General features: G+C 35.8%; 1 protein-coding gene across 7 annotated transcripts in view; it reads left to right on the plus strand.

Annotated features, from left to right (window-relative positions):
* Positions 1-21,333, plus strand: part of LOC110832071 (tRNA (34-2'-O)-methyltransferase regulator WDR6) — a 56,379-nt gene that overhangs the window by 26,166 nt on the left and 8,880 nt on the right. For 2 of the 7 annotated variants that reach the window (XR_015534525.1, XM_022068706.2), the window contains exons 1-13: positions 34-461; positions 1,221-1,395; positions 1,938-2,102; positions 3,919-4,066; positions 5,980-6,207; positions 6,691-6,801; positions 8,298-8,646; positions 10,349-10,495; positions 11,701-11,864; positions 13,215-13,442; positions 14,618-14,800; positions 16,387-16,669; positions 18,782-18,995. Coding sequence is in view for 5 of the 7 variants with exons in the window: in XM_022068706.2 (XP_021924398.1) it covers positions 380-461; positions 1,221-1,395; positions 1,938-2,102; positions 3,919-4,066; positions 5,980-6,207; positions 6,691-6,801; positions 8,298-8,646; positions 10,349-10,495; positions 11,701-11,864; positions 13,215-13,442; positions 14,618-14,800; positions 16,387-16,669; positions 18,782-18,995 (2,477 nt within the window). In the remaining 2 variants the exon portion in view is untranslated. The other 5 variants (XR_002543818.2, XM_022068703.2, XM_087346505.1 and 2 more) reach the window with 4 other exon arrangements.

Raw genomic sequence — 21,333 nt, forward strand, 5'->3', positions numbered from 1 at the left:
AGATTATTCCAACATAAAGATTGGTAACTCAATGCTAGTAGTTCCACCTATCCGTAGCTGTAGTGAAATTACTTTAAAAACTTTGATTGTTAGTCCGTAACAACGTTAACCATTCATTCTGTCTCCGCCATAATTCCGAAACATTTAATTTTAAAAATAAGAAGATGACTGACGTGTGGTATGTGCTCAGAATGAAATACGCTGCTGCTTCTTTATTAGTTCCGCCAAGAGACAGCGACAGCTTTCGTATGTAGTGTGTACTTCGTTCATATAACTACATGGATGTCGCGAGTGATAGATGCCGCTAAGTTCAGATGTGGAGGCTCTTGTGCTAAAGAATGTTGGTATGTCAGTATAATTTGGCGTGTAGAAACTTAAAATGAGTACGGTGATATATAAACCACGATTCATAATAACGGACGTTACGACCGTGAAATTTATTGGACAGTGGATATTTGCAGGTAATTGCTACTATGGTGAATTTAGCTTTGTATACAATCTAGTCAAACCTAACCTAAAATGAGATTGAAAAACGCAGTTGGTTTTCAGACTTCACATTAAGCACCATTAACATCCTTCCCAGTATTAGTCAAAAGTTGGTTTGTTGTGCGTATCATGAGGCAACATCTTCATATGGGTTGATACTGAAATTATTGACTGGAAACTACCACACTTTCTTCCACATCCCTTCCATTTCACCATCATCCACTCATTCGACGCCGCATAGTCAGAGTTATTGAAAAAGTGTCGTTAAATAAATCTATCATACTTTCAGATTGCTCTTACACATTGCTAATTGACTTTGTATAGAGTTTGAAGTTCAGTGGAAATTCTTTATGATTTTGCTTCTTTATGTCATGAAAGATTTTTGACCAACATTAATTGTTTGTCAGTCCTTTGTATGATCATTGTGATGCAGTCAGGAAAGTTCTTCATAAATTTAAATTTGTAATATGTGTGTGTACACACATGTGTTTAGATTGGATAAATAGGACATGGTTACATAATTTTGATACGAAAGCCTCTTGAAGTTAGCTATTATGAATACCAGTGAGATGGGAGTTTAACATAAAAATGGGTCTTAGAAGAAAAGTAAGTTGTAAGGTTCTGAACCGGCTTGAACTGCCTAGTACTATTGAATATTCAGGATCTATTACCAAAAAGTAGATTAGTTTTGACTGCTTATGATATTTTCTTGATTGTTTTTGATGGCACTTTAGGTATTGGAGGGTGTGTCTATGTCTTTGAAACACAGTCTGGCAAATTTATCACCAAAGAAGAGATTTTTGAAGGACGGAGGGTCCATAATATTTTTGTTGATAAAAAACAGAATATAGCAATAATTGGAGGAAAGATGGTCCAGACATTTAAACTTGAAACAGAAGATAATTTTAAGTGAGTATGTTTCTGATTTTCAGTTATTTAAACAGTGTATTGTCTGAATAATAGCTGTATAGTGAGACAAATTACTTTTTATCTTACTGATACTTTATGAAGCCTTTGCTACATTAGAAAGGTACAGACCCCTTATGAACACAAATATCATAATTGAAGTTATCATTAAAAGACATCTGGTAGCCCGTAATATTTTAGTACTAATGTGTTTTATATTTTTATTTCTGATGTTTGTGTAGTTCTGCAGGTCTGAAATGTCAATTCATGAACACTTTTTTAATTGACTGATAGAATAGGTAATCAACATTTCTCACTCTGTATGTGAAATATTCAATATTTAATTAAAAAATGTTTAATCTTTTCCATCTATCTCCTTGACTTAATGTTTCAAAGATGCAAACAGTATGAAATAAGAATTTTGCTAGGATTTAAACTCATGGCATTTGCAGGGTTTTAGATTTTTCTGGGAACCATTTTGTATATTGAGTTTATGACCGTAATGGTTGGATGGACATTTGCTAATAATTATGTGATTTTCACAGGCTTTCATCATTTGCAGCATGGGCCATTGATGACTGGATTCAGTATTTGCATTGGCTTGACTGTGACAACATTGCCATTGTCACTGCACATAATGTTGTCTCTCTGTGGAACAGCAGAACAGGAGAGAAAGTGAAGGAAATATTTTGTGAGGTGAAATCCATCTTGTATCCTTTAAAGACTGTCAAGTATTAGATTACATAAAAGTAAAGTTATTTGCCTCAATAAACTGTATATGGAACTGTTTCTTGAATATAATTAGTTTGCAATATAAAGGTGATAAGGAATTATGAATTATAAATAATATGCAAGGAAGTAGTACTGTCCTAATTTAAGGTGCTATTCTGGCATTTGACTGGAAGGACTAGGAAAAACCACAAACAACCTCAGTGAAGATAGCCAGTCTCTGGGTTGAGGGTTGCACCAGAGACCTTCTGAATACAAAACAAAAGCACTACTGATGCAACCACAATATTAGTGTGAAGGTTGTAAACCAGTGATTCCCAACCTTTTTCGAATGACAACACTCAGAATGGTTAGCTTGTAAATGCTGTTTAAGTTTATTCAGCACCATTGATTGATTTGACAAAACACTTCCTCACAAAAGGTGCTTAGGTTTATGGATTACTTTTATCTAATGTTTTCATTCGCAACATCTGAACTGGAGACAGAAATTTCACTATCATCAGTAACATTGCACGGTCATGACACACCACAGTGTTGCAACACTCCTGTAGGGACCCCCTATTCTAAACTCCTCAAAGGATGTTGTAGTCTTCTCAGACAGTCAGCTGCATTGATGTGGAGGAAAAGTCTGACATATCAGAGTGTGTGTGTCTTTCAGATATGTGTCGTCATGCAGATTCTCAATGTCATCAATCACTGTAATGTGTTTGTCATGCCAAGACACCTACAATTATGGAGTCCCAGTGGGGACATACAGTAAATGTTGCTGATTACAGAATGTTAATAATTAACAGGCTAGGAAGGTATCCAGTGCCTTCATATTCTGTTTTATGAAAACTGGTCAGTTAGTATTTAATATTAATATGACATTTGAGGTTCTCATGATGTTGAAGGTATGGATGAGTTGCGATGCTGTGTGAATTTGTAGGTTGTACCAACCATCCATAAATTTTCAAGGCAGAAGAGATAAATGGAAAGATATGCAACTTCCTAATAGGATTCTAAAGATAAAGCTGAAAGTTAACAAGAAAAGTAAAGATATTAGATTTTTGTGTTTATTTGTATGCATTTTAGAGTTATCTGAGTTTTATTGAAAGTAGTTTTGGACATTTTGGATTTTCCTGCATAATATTTGGTTAATTAAAATATTTTCTTGCACAGTAAGTGAATAATGCACAGATACAAATGAATTGTGATATTTAAATAATTGAAACCTGTCCATTACTTTCATAGTGTATCATATTTCTGATTAGCCTGCTCTGCATCATGCTCATAATCAGTTAATGCCCACCTTGGAAAAACACACATGCATGCAGACAGTGTCCATTATTACTGATGGTTGGTACCAGCAGAATATTGACAATGTACAGAACGAGTACAAAAGAGCTTTACAACCAGTGGCAACATTTAAATGCCACTGAAGCTACTAAACCTTGGTGTGTTGTGTTGTTATAATGTATGTAATTTATTATACCTGTCACACTAAATGTTTACATGTTTAAAGTTGTAAAGCTACTTTATACATGCACTTGACTTTGTATTTAACTTGATGTAAAAATTAATCTATAAACTTAAATTTTATTTTGGATGGTGGTGTTCTGGGTTATGATACCATTCAGTCTTATAGGTGGTTATCAGTATTTTGGAGGAATCTCTCGTCTCCATCTTCAGAGTAGGTTCGTCTATAGCATAGGTAATCATCTACCAGACCACACTGCATCATAACCTAGAAGATTTCAACCCTAAGTTTCACCACTGTGAAAACTCTGAATTTTATGTTTCCTTAATAGACATAAGATATTGTGCCTTACTCAATGGGTCATCATGGAATGAGCTTCTGGTGTTTGCTGGTACAGTATTTCAACAAATTTTGGTGTGGGCTCCTACAAGCCTGGAGACAGAAACAGTGGCTAGCCCAGTTCTTCACACTCTGAAAGGCCATGATGTATGTCACTAATTACTTTACTCGAAGGACTGCTAAAAGTTTGCAGTACCAATATTTGTTTCACTTATCTTATGTATTCAATCCACAAGCCTAAATTTCATGAAGCCCTTACATCTGAGGCCTAGGGTCAGTTTCTCACACAACAATTTTGACAGAGAATTATCTCAAAGTAAGTAAACTCTACCTAGACACTTAAATAAAGTGATGGTTATGTATTGAGAACTGAACAGCATTGTGTCGCTTAATAAGAATGGAAAATTTTTAATTCTTTCAAGAATATTTACACTTCTGTCTTATCTCCTTTGATTTATTATTTAACTTCCCAATAAGACAAAAAAAAGAAAACACGGAGTTGCTATCACAGGATAGTGAATATATACTCCATATGGAATTTGTAAACAGCACAGCATCTGATCAACTTATTTATGTCATATAAAACATATAACTAGAAGCTATATTTCTCCTGCTTGCGTATCATTACCTGTTTCAAATTTCATACATACTTGTATTCACTCCAGTTGTTTGAACTTGTTTTATATTTCTTTACTAAAACTGTTACAGTCTCAGATTTATTTTCCTCTCCCTGCATTAAGCGCTTTTAAGTTGGTTACAGGGACAGGCTACTCATTCTTGCCCTCAACACTAGATGGGGTGAGTGGTAAGTGTTATACACTGCTACCCATTGTTACAAATAACTATTTGTCAGTGAAAATATCTGAAGACAACGAATCACCTTTTCCACATTGCACACTGCCAAACATTATACCTTACAGACTTCCCCATGCAAAGAATGAGTATAGATTATGAACCATTTACCATGGCCAAGTTTGTCACAGAATAATAAAATGAGAAGAAGAGTTTATTCAGAATGGTTAGTCCGAAGATTGATCTGAAATTTAAATGAGATGTTTGTATCTGGTATACTTGATACATCACCTTATGCTTTTCATTGATGTTTAAGTGACTCATGCCAGCTTATTTGAATATGTGATTTCTGACTATGTTTAGTTTATTTTGTTTGAATTGTAAAATTTTTGGTTTCAATCTGACATTTTCCGAATGTGCTACTGAGTTATAACAAAAGACCCCAGTCGTGGTCTATTTGAGCATAAGGTTTAATTCCAATCATTGATTCTGGATTTTAAAATTGTTGACTAATTTCAGTGGTTGGTTTGAATACGTCTTTCAAAAAGTCAAAATTGAGTCTGACATAGGGCCTAAAATGGCTGTTTTGTTTCATCCCTATGCACTTGGCCAAGTGGCTAAGTCAGAGCATGGAAATGGTTTTTTTATAGACAATGGTCTGATTGAAACTTTTCTTACGCTATAGATGTAGCTATTGTAAGTTACAGAGTGTACCTTCTGGATGTCAGCTTGTGATTTATATCTTCTGATAGAGAGCCCTTTGTTCAGAACCGATGCTTTCACTGCCATGCTGTTTATGATCATGAACTGTGTCTTGGCCTACAGTAACTACACTCACAAGATCAGAAGTTCAGCCAAGTCACCCACATACGCATGTATGCACTTCTTGTCACTCACAGTCCTTTGTTACGTCCGTCTGTCTGAGACTTTGATTGAGGTTTCGAAACATCTTCCTTTTTAAGGTGCAAGGTTGTTAGCCTTGCGACCAACCCCCAACCTGGAGGAACAGGGTACCTGTCTTGGTCTGACCTCTCCCCCTCGACCAATCTGGCTAGGGAGGCCCTACCAGTAGCTATGCTACTGCCAGCATAGCTCTTATGATCACTGAGGTACTCAAGCCCCACCACCACAACAAGGTGCAGGTACCATTAAATGGGGTTAGTATTATTTTACTAAATAATATTAAACTACCCCACCCTCCTGTAAATCCTATAGCTATAACAGTTTGTTCAGATGGATTAATATTGCCTTTATCTTGTTTCCAATAGGGAGTGATATTCTCAGTGTCATATGATGCTGCCAGTCAGTATATTTGTTCAACATCTGATGATCGCAGTGTGAGGTTATGGTCTGTAGATTTACAACTGTCTGATGGTAGTAATCGTGTGACCCAATGGAAAGAGGCAAAAATTACTTTGTTGCGCAGTATGTATGGTCATACTGCTCGTGTTTGGAGGAACATCATGGTAGATGATGTAATCATCAGTGTTGGTGAGGTAAGTTTTTAATGCTTCACTGCTGTAAATGGAACAGTGAAAAAGCATATAGTTTACGTATACAGAGGAGCCAAGATAGCTCAGTCATATAGTTACTGACTGTGGACTAGATCCTTCTTGACAGGGGCAGAGGATTTTCTTCTAGCCTCTGCATCCAGACACCCAGTCTCCTGCCCAGTGGGTACTGGGGTCCTTTCCAGATCTGATCTTATCTTATTGGGAGAGGGAGTGCTTGAAATAAACCTAGCAGGCAGGAATCTTCTGGTGAATTCCTATCCTGGGTGGCTGGTTAGAACAAGAGGGAAGGATAGATGACAGTAATTGAAAGGCCTGATAGACCATAGTGGGCATTCACAGGGCCTGGAAGAGGCACAGGGTGGCTGCCCCGGATCAGAATGGTGGCTGTTACAGTGCACATTGCTTTTGTCATTTGTTACTTACAAGCCTTTGTGAAGAACTGAAGCACAGTTTATTGTGTTGCAGGATTCATGTTTGTGTGTGTGGAGTGTTGATGGTTCATTGCAGAAATACTGGAAGACTCATCAGGGTGCAAGTGTCTGGAGTGTGGACTGTAGTAAGGAGAAAAATTTAATAGTAAGATTTAACCCTAAGTGATTGGAGATATACAGAGTGTTCCATTTCAAATGCAACCCTAACTGTCATATTATTTGTAAGCTTTGTTGACATATAACAAGACAAATTATTTGTTTGTTTGTTTTTAAGTTTTCATTTGTTAGGAAGAACTTACACAGCATATTTATAGCAGATGCAGAAAATGTCTGCCAACTTCTTTAAGACACCATCTACACAGTGAACTATGTTTCTTGTGGCTTTCTGGAATGTTTCTGACTCAGTGTTCAATATTAGGTTTCATTTATTTCAAGCTTTGTGGGTTATTCGAATAAAACTCTTTTCTTTCGATAATCCCCACAGAAAGAAGTTTGGTAGGGTAAGATCTGGAGATCATGGTGGCCAAACACCAAAGCAGTTGAGATAATCCACTTTGCTGGGACAGTCTTCTCAAAGATTTCTGCAGTGATCGTGCTAATGTTCCTTCAGTGTTGCAGAGCATCTCACCTGTAGACATTGTATGATGGTGGACATTTTTCTTGTCACATACACTTCCTCATTGACTGACTGTGTCGCAGCAGCCCAAAGCCGAGCCTTGGCCTCCTCCCATGTGGGAGGTTTCTTTGTCTTTTGAAGTGTGCATTTATGAGTAGTGAGTGACAAGCCCACTGCCTCTGCACAGTTTCTATTCAATCCTGATTTATCTGTTAGAGATGCACAAGATGTCCAGCATAGTTTATCTTTGATGCATTATAATTCTGAATGGACTAAACAGTTGCTTTATCCCCATTACATTTTAATTTTTTTTAGATGACCCCATAAGGAAAGGCTGAAATTTAGTTGTTTTTATTAGGTATTTGTGCATGTTGATAATGTTAATGTGTTAGATAGGAATGAAACTAATATTTGTTTTGGTAGTCATGTAAGTTATTGATATGCCTTGGAAAATTAAGATGGCCCCTTCATCTAATGGATGAATGTAACAGTGCTACCCTCTGAATGGCAATTTAAATACTAGGCAGTGAATATTTCAATAATTCTAAATTCTTCTTTGAAAACAAATGGAACGTGTATTATATGTAAATAGTGATTATCAGCATACTCAGTTGGTATTGGTGTATATCATAAATAAGAAAATGGCATACAGTCAACAGCTGTCCCACACTCAATTTAGCGATAAATATTAGTGTAATATTTCTGACTGCTGCTTTTCAGGATAGTCACATAAATAAAAATGATGAAAAGTTATTCCATATACAATGAGTTTGCTCTCATGTATGTGCTGTTGATAGGTCACAATTTTTATTCAAACACCATGTGGAGTTACAAGTAGATACCACCATTTTGGAGGAATATATTTCTTTAATCTTCAACATTGGTATCTACCTACACAGTGTTACAACCCAGAAGACAACTGTCAACAGTTTCATCACTATGAGAACTTCAAATATCATATAAGATAAAGACAGTTTTATAAAATTAATAATAATATTTTCTAAAGCATATAGGTGTTGTCTCAGGTCACTGGTGGAGCAGATGGAGGAATCAGCTTGTGGCCACTTCATACAGACAGAGCAGTTCCAAATTTGCTGGCTTTCCATGAACATTTATATGGTCAAGAATTCACTAGTGTGAAAGGACATAATCAAAACTTTCCTCGAAGAATTGGACTGACTAGTAAGAATAATATTGTTGCTATAACAGGCAATGGATGTCTGTTATACTGTACATTGTTGGACAGTGGACAAGGAAACTGGAAGGTCATTCACCAAGATGAAAAGTTGGCAAGCTACTGTCTTTTGGAAATGTCCCCTTGCAGACAATATGTGGCCCTGGGTAGTATGGATGGATATATACTTGTTTTTAAAGGTAAGTTCGAGTATTATGAGCTAACCTTTATCCTGCATTTTGTACTTCTGCAGTTTGATGTGTAGGCAGGTTATTTAATCTTTTAAGGACCTCATTACACATCAGTGTTCACAGTTCCTTTTTTTCTCCAGTTGCATGTGTTATTGAAGAGAGAAAGCTTGATTCTTCCTCAGACAGAGGTGAACCTGGCTGCCATATTATTTTCCAGGATAGGGTTGTTATATGACACCATTTATAAAGTGAAAGAGTTGTGATATGTTACCAAATAATATTTCTTTCATTAGTAAGATGAAATGTAAAGTATCATGAATAAAAAGCAACTTTATCAGAAAGCTGTAACTGCATTCATAGTACACTGCTACACGAGGATTGTCTGAAATTATTATATATTAAAAATGTACAGTACTTTTATTTTCCGTCGTTACACAAGCTTATTGTTAAAATCATATAAAATTTTCACATAAAATTGTTACATTTTAAAATTGACGACATGTTTCGATATACAATTCTATCATCGTCAGGTCTATCAAAATTAAAATTAAAATCTGGTGTATCTGTTGCTCTGCTTATATTGCTTATGTTTTATCCGTTTTTATTACATCTCCAGGCTTCTTTCATTTAATTTTGGAGACGCGTCTGGGTGCCTATATCGGGTTGTGTGTGAGGTGCGTGTCCGTTGTTATTGAATGGCAGACAGCAACTTGCTGTCTGCCATTCAATAACAACGGACACGCACCTCACACACAACCCGATATAGGCACCCAGACGCGTCTCCAAAATTAAATGAAAGAAGCCTGGAGATGTAATAAAAACGGATAAAACATAAGCAATATAAGCAGAGCAACAGATACACCAGATTTTAATTTTAATTTTGATAGACCTGACGATGATAGAATTGTATATCGAAACATGTCGTCAATTTTAAAATGTAACAATTTTATGTGAAAATTTTATATGATTTTAACAATAAGCTTGTGTAACGACGGAAAATAAAAGTACTGTATTGAGGAACACAAGCATGATGCAATTAAGATATAAGATTAAAAATGTAATTAATTTGATGATATAGTAATTTCAAATTATGTAGAGCAAGAATGGAAATAATTTAAATGGATGATAGTGGATTAAGGAAAAGCAAATGTAGGTGGTAATTGATTGTTCCCAAATAATAATAATATGAGGCTGTTTGAATTTTATAAACCAGACTAAAAGGAAAAATAGAAAGTACTTCATTTAAATTCTGGACTTCTTTTAGAATTGAAAGTAAAAGAAACATTTTAGTCCATTTGGAAATAAGGAGAATATAGTTTTAAAGGTAATCTATTCTTTGATAATAATAACCTTATGTTTAGATGTATTTGTTGGTATAACAGTTGTGGATAATTTCAAAATGGACATCATCGTGATAATAGTGACGAGGTTTAGAAATATTCGACTGGTATGACATACCAGTACAGTTGTTATGGACAGTTTAAAAAAAGACATTTTGTTTGATGAAAGACTCTCAGGTTATAAGCCATGTCAGGTGCAGCAGCCCTGAGGATGAGAGCAGAGATTGTTCTCAAAATGTTGGCAGAAGATATGGTTTATTCAGCATTCAGCCACCTGATGCGACTTGTAACCCGAGAGTCTTTCATCAGCTTCAGTCACCGCGAAAGCTTCACTTTATACAGATATTTTGTTTCTTTACTTTTCATATCAGAAGATTGTTCTTCTGTACAAGGGAAATATCTGATTCTCAGTGATGAAGAAAAGGCAGTAACAGGAAGAATTTTCTCTCTTCGTTGGTTGTCATCAGACAACCTTTTAAGTTGTGGTCCTCATGGATTACTGGAAATGTGGAAGTTAGGTAAGCAATTTAAAGCTAACTGACCATCACTATGTAGTGGTTAGCACTCCAGATTCACATTAGAACATGCCTGATTTAAGATTTTGCATGATGTTCCTTAGTTTGTCCATGCTGTTAGGTTAGTACTGTAACATATTCACTGTCAGGAAATTAATTATTTCTATGCTATAACACACTTGAATAGACTGACCACTTGGTTTGGAAATTTAATTTTTTAAATTGTCTATAAAAGTACATTTCTCTTTATATATATTTGAATTATTTTGCCATCGAAAACTATGTATAAATTACTGTCGATACGTACAAACAACAGAATTGTTTGTAAATGTAACTCAGTCTGGAAAGGGTTAAAAGCTGTTCATTAAGCTTCCATTATATATATTATACAAATAATTCTGTCAGCTGTGTCCAAAATGAATGTAAATTTTAATTCCATAAATATTGCCTGTAAATATTGCTAGTTATGGTTTATTGAATAATATAAGTAGCTAGGATTGTGGGGTATTGAATGATGAGTTGTTTAATGATTCAATGGAAAGGCTGTGGAAAGAAGTCAGTTTTGGTCTAATTTAATAATTAATATTTATTATGTAATAATTGGTCCATCAGAACTTTACAGTTTTTTTAATGCTCTGCTATACTGTAGAAGTGTTTCAGTTCTGTTAAATCATCATCAGTCCATGCCTGCCATATGCTTTGTGTGTCAAATATAACCGTCACATTTTATTATCTGCAGCTTGTAAAACAATGTTTTCAACCCTTTTGGTACCACAGATCAAACCACAAAATTTCTTACACATTTTGATTAAATAAAATATAGACTAACTAAAATATAGGTAGATGGTATAGTTTTTCTCATCATGTTTTATGCTCAGTTGTGGAAGTAGAAAATGCAATGAAATGAACTTCAAACCATTAAAAAATAAACGATTAGACTTTACTTTACTGATGTACCCCTTATGCACAACTTGTGGTCCTTCAGTTGAGAGATACCATTATAAAATACCTAATATAACACATCAAGGGTAAAGAGCTGAGCTGTGAAGGTCATGACTTTAATCCCTTAAAGAAGTATCAGTTGCCATTCATTCAATAAAAGCGATTTTTGTAAAGTGATAATAAAATAATAGTTAATAAAAATCACTTACTCTGAAGTGATGCATATTCCCATTCACTTTATTGTGCTCAATTAATTTTTGTTGTAGGCTTTTCACATCAGATGAAAAAGGTTGCTGAGTTTGAATTGCCAAGAAGCAAGGAACAGTGGATTTCAGCAGCTGCGTTGAGGGAGAAGTTTCTTGTATGTGGTGACAGAAATGGTAGTATTCATCTCTTTGAGGTCAGTGATGACCAGAGCTGCAGTGTGCAGGTATACAAGTTTGTTTTTCAACTTCTTACTCATTACTTCTCAAACAAGATGATTTAATGTACAAGAATGTTTAAAATAGGAGTGTGACATTTTTTTTACCCTCTTACAGAAAAACTTGATAGTTTCTTGTGTCTTATTCCACAAGGGCCAATACTTTCTGTGTAGTGGTTAGCTGGTTCATATTTTGGATGTACCTGGTTTGAATCTCAGACAGTCTCTGTGATTTCTTAGTTGATATATATCATGATATTTGTGGCAGGAACTATCTCCCTGTTGGTGTCTTTTCAATATCTTCCTTTTGGTTTTCATCAAACTTCTGTAGTGGTGTGCTTTATGCAAGGCATGTGTTACACTAAACAAAAATACAGGTGTCCCAGGAGGAAAGGTCAATATTCTGGGAGGTCATAGTATCGGTCATTCTAAGCAAAAAAGTGTATATGTACATGTGTCCTATTCTGAATGGTTTCTCAGATAGAGCTGTTTCACTGTATAGTAGTTTGGATTTGGCACCCAATATTGTCCTTCCCTATTGGCTGTTATCGCCCGCATAAACGAACGTCAAGATACACTGAGACAAACAACACGCCATGTCCTCACACAAGTTGCAAAGTGCATTGATGTTGACGGTAGAAATTTTCGAAAATGTATTATACTAGGTAAACTGTACCAAGATTTCTGTCTTCTGGGTTGTTGCACTGTGTAGTCTGGTTGATGTTAACCAACGTTTCAGAGGTCATACTGCCTCCATCATCAGGGCCATACAATAGGGTGTGTGGGGCTAGGTTTATAGGTGCCGGAATGTGAATGGTGTAGCCTGCCCTGAGCCAATGGGAGCAGTTGTCACGCTGCGATCTGTTGAGACTCATCCCCTCGCTTGGAGGATTTGCTACTACTCGCGCCCTATTGTCACATTCATCGCCCTGATGACGGAGGCAGTATGACCTCTGAAATGTTGGTTAACATCGACCAGACTACACAGCGCAACAACCCAGAAGACAGAAATCTTCATACTCACCACTGTGAAAACCTCAAATCTTATGAACTGTACCAACTTTGTCACTTGAACAATAAATACCGGCATTAGAAACAGTGAGTAATATCTCTTTCTTATCAACAATTTTGTAACTGTACAGTTAAATTCTGACAAATTTTAATATAGACTCTCTCCAGTACTGGTACTAATTTATATTTAATCAGAATGTGGGAGATGGAAGATTGTTAAAGAACAAAAATGATCTTGCCAACATACATTCATTGTATGCACTTTGTAAAAGGAAAATATGTATAAAGTTTCTTTGAACTAGCTCACTTGTTTGCATATTTTATAAAATATTGATTTGGGTTTTACAGTTTCCATCTCAAAGTTTCTATAAAATTCACGGTCACCTAGGAGTGAGCTCGCTGACTTGGTATGGAAACTACTTGTATTCAACTGGACGTGATGGAGCTCTGCGATGTTATATGATGTTGGAGAATGAGAGTAGGTTGGAATGTCTGAATGCAGATAAACTGCAGATTGATTGGCCTGCAGCTACTAGTTTGTCAGCTTTTGGACTCTTGGTACTTGGTTTCAGAGCAGTACGTATTTTGAAGTATTCCTTGTGAAAATATGTAAACAGATTTACAGATTCGATTCTGAGCATGGAAGTGTTGGTACAAAATGAAGTGTTATTAAGATATGGATTTTCACTTAAGTAATGTTAGACAGTTGTTTGAAGCTAGTCAGTAATGTAACAGACTGAATCTCAGAGTATTCTGCTTCATATATCAGGCAGGAGTCTGACTTCATTTATCTTGATCACAACTTGTCTCATTTTCTTTAGGTAATCCATACTAAGCCAGAACAGTACCTTACACTTGCCAAAACCACTTCCCTGAACATTCTTCATCATTTACTTATATTATCTTACCACCAGTCCTCCTTCAATGTTGTTTAACCTGTAATTGACACAGCACCATTAAGTAAAGTACTGTAACAATAAAAACAAATGAAGTGACAGAGAATTGGACAGGTAGACCTTAATTTAACTAGGTACATCAGGGATTTATCTTGTCAGCAATGGCAAAATGTTCACAGAATATGGCTTTGAAAGGGACCAGCTCTTCAATACCACACCATTTCGGTGGTTTTATTACAGGTGATTTTAATCATTAGTAGGTATATAGTGTTTAGTATGGGCACATTTTCAACAGATGAGTCCTTGTTAGTCTTGTTCTATGTTTCTTTCAAAATGATAAATTGTCATAAAGAAATATATGTTTTAGCAAATTACATTTATTTTAATTACTTAACTAAATGCACAGCCTAATCTTGGGAATGAGAATGTATTTTTCTGCAATTTATTTACAGATTTTATGTTAGAGTTAAAAAAAGTTGATTGATAAAATGTATGTTGTTCACACTGTTGGCGGTTCTGATTAGTGTAAAGACACTGGGTAAACATTTTAAGTGGCCAAAGAAGAAAGTGTTGATGAGTGTGAATTGTGGGTTAGTTCTTTCACTTTACCCACAAATCAGGTTCTAAATTAGGAGATAAGAAATTGAGTAGGGAAGTTAAGGCATTCCTAATGAAACAAAGACCTTCAGAAGCAGAGTAATTGCATAATATCAGTATTTTACTATAGAAAACACACACAGTACCAGTGATATAAAGCTTTATTATTAATGCAGTGATTTGGATTCCATGAATTTTACCATACAGAGATTTTGTTGTTCAATATTAAGTGTATGTTGTTCTAATCTGTTAATACAGGTTAACTTTGTAGTGTGGAGTCATACAGAACGACGCACGTTATTGACCGTACCATGTGGAGGTGGACATCGTTCCTGGGACTGGATATTTGAAGGACACACATTCAGATTAATTTATCTGAAGGATAAGATGGTCCACATGTACACATGTATGATGGATGAGTTTGTAAAACCAGTCATACAGGTGAGGGATTATATTATTTTCTTGTTATTGTGCTAAGAATTAATAATTCATAAATTCATATGTTCTTGCTTATCAGTAATGTCAAAAGTTTATTTGGAGGCAACCAATTTGAATCTTAGCTGATAATCCTGACTGAAGTTTTTCATGGTTTGCTGCTGCATTCTTAAATAAACTGCATATAAATAATTGTAATACATTTGCAGTAAAACTTTCGTAATGCAATGATTTTACATCCTAGCTTAGAAACTGGTCTATAAGTAAATATAAATAAGCTAAAAATATGTTAATATACAACCAAATCTGCAACAAATTTCTGATATTTGTAACAAATTATTTTTGTTTCAAGATTCATGTATATGGGAATGACATTATCAAATGTAAATGAGGTTCATGGTAAAATGATGAATAAGCAAGTGCTTTGTTGTTATTCATTCAGGAACTATACTTATGCCATCTTTTTAAAAAAACAGTAATTTTTTGGACAAACAACATACAAAATAAAATGTTATACTAAGTAAACAATAAAAAAACAATGATTATTGTTTAAAAAGCTGACTGACATCAGTAAGCAAAACACGATCTTTGTTAAAGATGCCGACGCTCCTACAGACTGCATTGGCAGCAGAAACACATCTGGTGGAGGGATTGCCATGAAATTATGTTGTACCGAAAAGGTAGAGCAGTCTCTGATAGACCTAGTGGCTATGCAGAGACCAACTGTATCAAAAACAGATGAGCAACTAATTTTGCCTTTAAACATTAAGGAGGAAAGGCGCATTCAAAAGCCTCCTCCTTAAATGCAACGATAAAAAATTTAATCTGACTAATATATCATCATAATTATAGACACAAATGCCATTAAAAAATCTAGTGTAACATAGAGCTACAAATTTCCTTTGAATCCTTTCCAGTTTAAAGGAGTCAGTATTAGTAATAGAGTTCCAAACAACGGATGCGTACTCAATTTTAGAATGGACTAAGGTACAAAACCAAAAAGCTATCAATAGTGGAGAAGGAAGAAGTAATGTACCGAATCAAACCAAGCATTTGTAAGCGTTGTGAGAATATATAGTTGATATGCTGGTGAAAATAAAGCTTACAGTCCAATAGAACACCAAGATCTCTAACATAATGGGAGTGTGCCACCAGGTTGTTATACAATTTGTGATTAAAGTAAATACTGTTTGTCTTTCGGGTGAACGATATAACAGTCGTTTTACTTAAGTTAAGTTGTATCCCATTCACAAGACACCAATTTTGCACTGAATGGATGTCGTGCCATAACAGTTTGCAGTCATCAACATCGCTAATACTACGAAATATCTTTAAGTCATCAGCAAATAAAAGGCACTGTGAATTATGTATGGCCTTGAAGTTACAATGTACGGTAAAGGTAGTGTTGTCACTGATAGACCTAGTGGGTATGCGGAGACTAACTGTATCAAAAAACAGATGAGCAACTAATTTTTCCTTTAAATTGACTTCTGGGTTCTGTGAGAAAGTTTGTTCATCGTTGAGTGTGTGTAAAGATCTCACCTTGTTTACCTCCTCATACTACGTGTTTGTTTTGTACTAATTTGTTTCAGAATGGATTCCATTCAAAGCATATTACCTGTGTTAGACAAGTATTGCTGAAGGATAAAGCCAACATCAATCATAGTTTGCTTTTATCAGCAAGTGAAGATACAACAATCCGATTGGCAGTCATCAGTCATTCCAATGTTCCACAGACCTTGACTGTGCTTCAGAGTCATATTTCAAGTGTGCGAACATTAGCTGTTTGTCAGTTACATGACAGTGTCCTGGTGTTCTCTGGCGGTGGAAGAGCGCAACTGAAAGTGTGGAAGCTTGTTATACATGCAACACAAGGTTAGTTAAAAGTGAAATTAGGGTTTAAATTTTATCACTAAGAACAACAAATTCTGGAAGGAACTTATGATACCTACTTTCCTTCAAATTCTGAAGGAATTCTGAATTAATAATTATATAATTTAAGGCCCCATTTTGGTCTGTAATTTCTATTCAGATATAACCTCAGAGTTTCACATTGCTCCTATATTTGGAACTGTTAACATAACATGAGAACATGCTGCTTTTCCTTCTAGTAAATGAGCAAAGTGGATATGTTTGTGATCTATGTCCTTACAAAATTATGTGTCCAGCTGCAATGATTCATTAGTTACTACCATCAAAGTGAATACTAAATATAGATTTTGCATGGTGGCCATGTTGATGTTTTATATTGAACAAATAAATTTCATTTAAAAAAGTTGCATATTTTCAAACCTATACCACCACATAAAATTTAAGAATTAATCATTGCAGGTACCCTCCCTTCTTGAACATTCCCTAAACAGCCACATGGTATTATTGATGATACATTGCTGTAAAGTGAAGAAAGATGGGAAGACATCTACTGGCATGATTTCTTAACAGGTTTCATGAAAATTTATGAGGTGGGTGGGAAGTTATAATGAAGGGAAGGCGAGGAATGACAGGAAAGTAAAAGTTGGTGAAGTAGATTTTACGCTTACAGTGAGCTGGACGATGGTGACTGCAAGTGTGCAGTAAACCAGCATTTCCTGTTTATCCACCAACCAGCTACTTCATGAATAATACCGAAAGTCAAAAGTAACTGAATTTTAAATGTTATCATATCTTCTTCTTAATCTTATTTCTCCTCTCACTCTTTTATTTTAGTCCTTCTCTTACCCAGTGTCCTACGTGAGCGACTAAATGCAAGCGGTGCGAGTTGCGTGGGTGAAGCGGAAATATCAAACTGGCTGTTTGTATGGCGCTGTCCTAGGTTACAGCGAAGTGGTCAGCGGCCAAAGTCCGATATCAAATATTTTGATATTTTCGCGCGAGTCGCTGTGCTGGCCAGTAAGGCACATGCGCAAGAAAGCTCTGACCGTGCAGTACACGGAAGGTGCATGCGCAGGAAGGCCGTGTGCTTCTATTGCGATCTCTCACGTAGGACACAACAAGTGATTCCCCGCTTCATATGACACCCCATGCTGCTTATGCAGCTCGCATAGCTTGCTTGTTATCGCTTACGTAGGACATTGCCTTATACACAGTGTCTGAAAAATTTTCAGACTGGTTTAAAAAAAACACTTATCTTCAAGTTATTACATTTTTATTGTATATTATTCTAAATACTTTCCATCTGCAGCAATACACTTATTACAATGATCATAAAACTTTTCAAAGCATTGCTGAAAGTCATACTTAGGAATAGCCTCCAGGAAGTCAGTTGCAGATTTTTGAATGTCTTCAACGTCATCAAAATTCATGCCTTTCTTTTTAAATTTTAGTTTAGGGAACAAAAAATAGTCTCGAGGTGACAAATCAGGAAAGTAAGGGGGGGTGATTAAGAACCACGACACCTTTGGATGCCAAAAACTTGCGAACAACAACGGCTTTGTGAGCCAGGGCATTGTCATGCAAGAGTGAACAACTGCCTTATTCTCGATACTGTGGGTGAACCCTTTGAATTCTTGCCATTAAACGCTTCAAAACTTTCAATTAATATTTTCCATTTACAGTTGTGCCCTTAGGAACAAACTCAACAGATGGAGCCAGCCTTTCATCAGTAATTAAATCAGTCCAGAAACTGTGTATTTTCCTCATTGGTGTACTAATAACACATGTATTTGCAAGGTATTTTGCTTGAATCTTGGCCAAGCTGCTGGTTGTACTGTAAGGTTTTTGTAGCTTTACTGTGTCTCTTCATGTGAATGATGAATAGGTACTCTGAAATGGGATGTGACGCCTTCTTCCATATCCTTTACCTACTTACAAATTCATGATCATCTTTCCATCTTATTCAGTGCTATATAATCTGTGCAGTTGAGACAGCATTATTAAACAACAAAGTAAAAAATAAATCTGTCATAGTTTTTAAATGCATTTTTTCTATCAAGTATGTTTTTGTCTTACTTGTCATTTAAATAATATACATGATGTATTTAATTACAGAATTTATACCCATAGTCAAATGCCAAGAGTTAACATCCCACATGCTGAGGGACCCTAGTAAGAGAAACAAGAAACCATGGCTGTCAGTAGAACGAACTGTGGACCCTGAAACTCGATACATGGATCTGTGTGCTGTAGCCCTACAACTTCGAGATACAGATCAGAGAGGAACAGCTGTTCTCCTAGCTGCTGGATGTTCAGATGGTTTTCTCAGGTAGGGAATACTAACCTTTTACTGATATATCTGTGGAAATTTACAAAAATATCAGACAACCTTAGTCGCCGGGGAGAAGAAATTTTCTCATGAGCTTTCGACCAGTGTATGGGACCGGTGCCAACCCAGCATCTTGAGGAAATTGGGGAGCTACAATGAGTAGCATAATCCAGTCAGGAAAGCTAGCAATGGCTGGGGGTTCGTCATGCTGACCACACGTCACCCTATATCTGGTTGGATGATCATTCACCTCTGCTTAGGCATGTGAATGTGAGGCCAGCAGTCAGGCTAGCCGGCTTTGGCTCTCTGTAGCTGTTACGCCACGGATTTAATTTTTTTAATCAAACAACCTTAGAGTGAAGCTTCTAGATCAGGGGTCGTCAACCTGGTCCCTACCGCCCACTAGTGGGCGATTCAAGCTTTCATGGTGGGCGATGTGGATTTTTGTCCATTGTTACAAATTTTGTTCTTCTTCCATATATCGAATACATTGCTAACAACTTCGCGAGTTTGACTTTTTAAAATATGCTTTTGCAATTTACTTTGGAATTCCATCTCTAAACTTTGAATATAGATAATAATTCACCGGACACTTCTCGAAGTATACTCGTGGATGAGGGAGCAACAAATGAGCTCTGTAGCCAAAGGCACGAGTTTAGTGCACATAACGACGGCGGGCTTATCACTCAGTCTTCGAGCTGTACTTCTTTCATGGTGGTGGGCAGTATGTGCGGCACCGGTGGGCGGTAAGGAAATTTTACCATCAACAAAGATACAAAAGTGGGCGGTAGGTATAAAAGGTTGACGACCCCTGTTCTAGATTAATGTTCATATTTTCAGAAATAAAAGAAAAATAAATTTTGAACCTCAGTGCCTGAAGTTGCGTAGTTGCTTTGTGCTGTCTGTTGTTAACTTACCAATTGCAGCCAGATGTTTAAGCTATATGCTACATATGGTATACAGTGCCTGCCCCCACATAAAAAAGTATCAGGTATCCTTTTCTTGGAATATTGATAGAGTATGCCTGTCATAAATAAGCACAAATTAAACCACCATTATGAAACATTAAATTTATGACTTTTTTTATAAAGCTTCAATAGAATGTTACATACAGTATTCAAGTTATACATTATATAATTATTCCTACAAGTAAACACAAAACTGATTAAACATTATGAGACATACCATTACATTTACTGTCTCTGACTTACTGCTGAATCTATTTTCTTAAGGCCCTCAGTGCCTGAAAGTCATGTGGCTGCCTCATGCCAACCATCCTTAACCACCCCATTGCCACCAGATGTGTAAGCTGTGTGCATGGGATATGTGTAGGTTAGCATATCATCCAGACCTATATCTCACAACCTTTTTCCCTAAGGTCCCTTTTAATATAGTCATCCTTCTTTTGTGTGTGTGTTTTTTCTTTTTCTAAATGGCCACTTTCCAAGATGTTTTCTCATCAAAATCTGTATGAATTTATTGTTTTTCTAATCTGAGCTACTTCTCCAATTGATCATAATCTGCTTGAAAATATTATGTGGCCTGTATAAATCATGAATGACCTTGTGTAATATGCTCCAGTTTGTCACTTAAACAAAAACAAACAAAATCATCAATATTCACAACTTAACATGAAAAATTGTATAATAGAGTATTATCTTGAAAAAGGTCCATATTTCCATTCCATATTTACTCATGTATAACAGTTTTTTTTTCAAAATTATTTGTTCTTAAAAGTAGAGTACAGTAGGGCACCGCTTTTCGGCGATCCGTTAATATGGCCCTTTTCAATTGCATACATATACAGTAGAGCCCTGCTTTTTTGGCCCCATACGCTCAACAGCCGAGTCAGAGAAGTGCGTCCAGCGCCATTTTATCATCGCTGATTCAGTCTGTTTACAGCTTTTGTGCTCTCCACGTCTCTCTGTATTTCTGGCAATTTTTCAACGTTATTACATACTGTATATTTATATAATATTTTTGTGTTACTACAGTGTAATTACAAATATTTTAAGGTATTTTAAATATATATTAATTTAAGGTAAGCAATGTGTGTACTACTGATATTCATTTTACTTTCATATCGTTTTCATGAAAATAAGTTCACTTTGGTGTGTGATAACTGAAATCTTTAGAAATTTATTGAATTGTGTCTTTCTGAGACCCAGGTACTGCTTTTAACATGGAAGTTAAAATTATGGAAATGTAAGATGGAGATTTTGCTGTTTACCTTTTGCTTGAAGTTGATAGTGATAATTGCCAACAAGTGTAATTTTCTAAATGTATACACCAAATCAGCAACAGCAGCAGCTTATTTTATGGTACAACTGTCTCATTT

This window comes from Zootermopsis nevadensis, unplaced genomic scaffold (assembly GCF_977971745.1).
Source record: "Zootermopsis nevadensis isolate Lab colony 2312 unplaced genomic scaffold, Znev_1.0 Znev_ptg000010l, whole genome shotgun sequence".
Lineage (NCBI taxonomy): Eukaryota > Metazoa > Arthropoda > Insecta > Blattodea > Termopsidae > Zootermopsis > Zootermopsis nevadensis.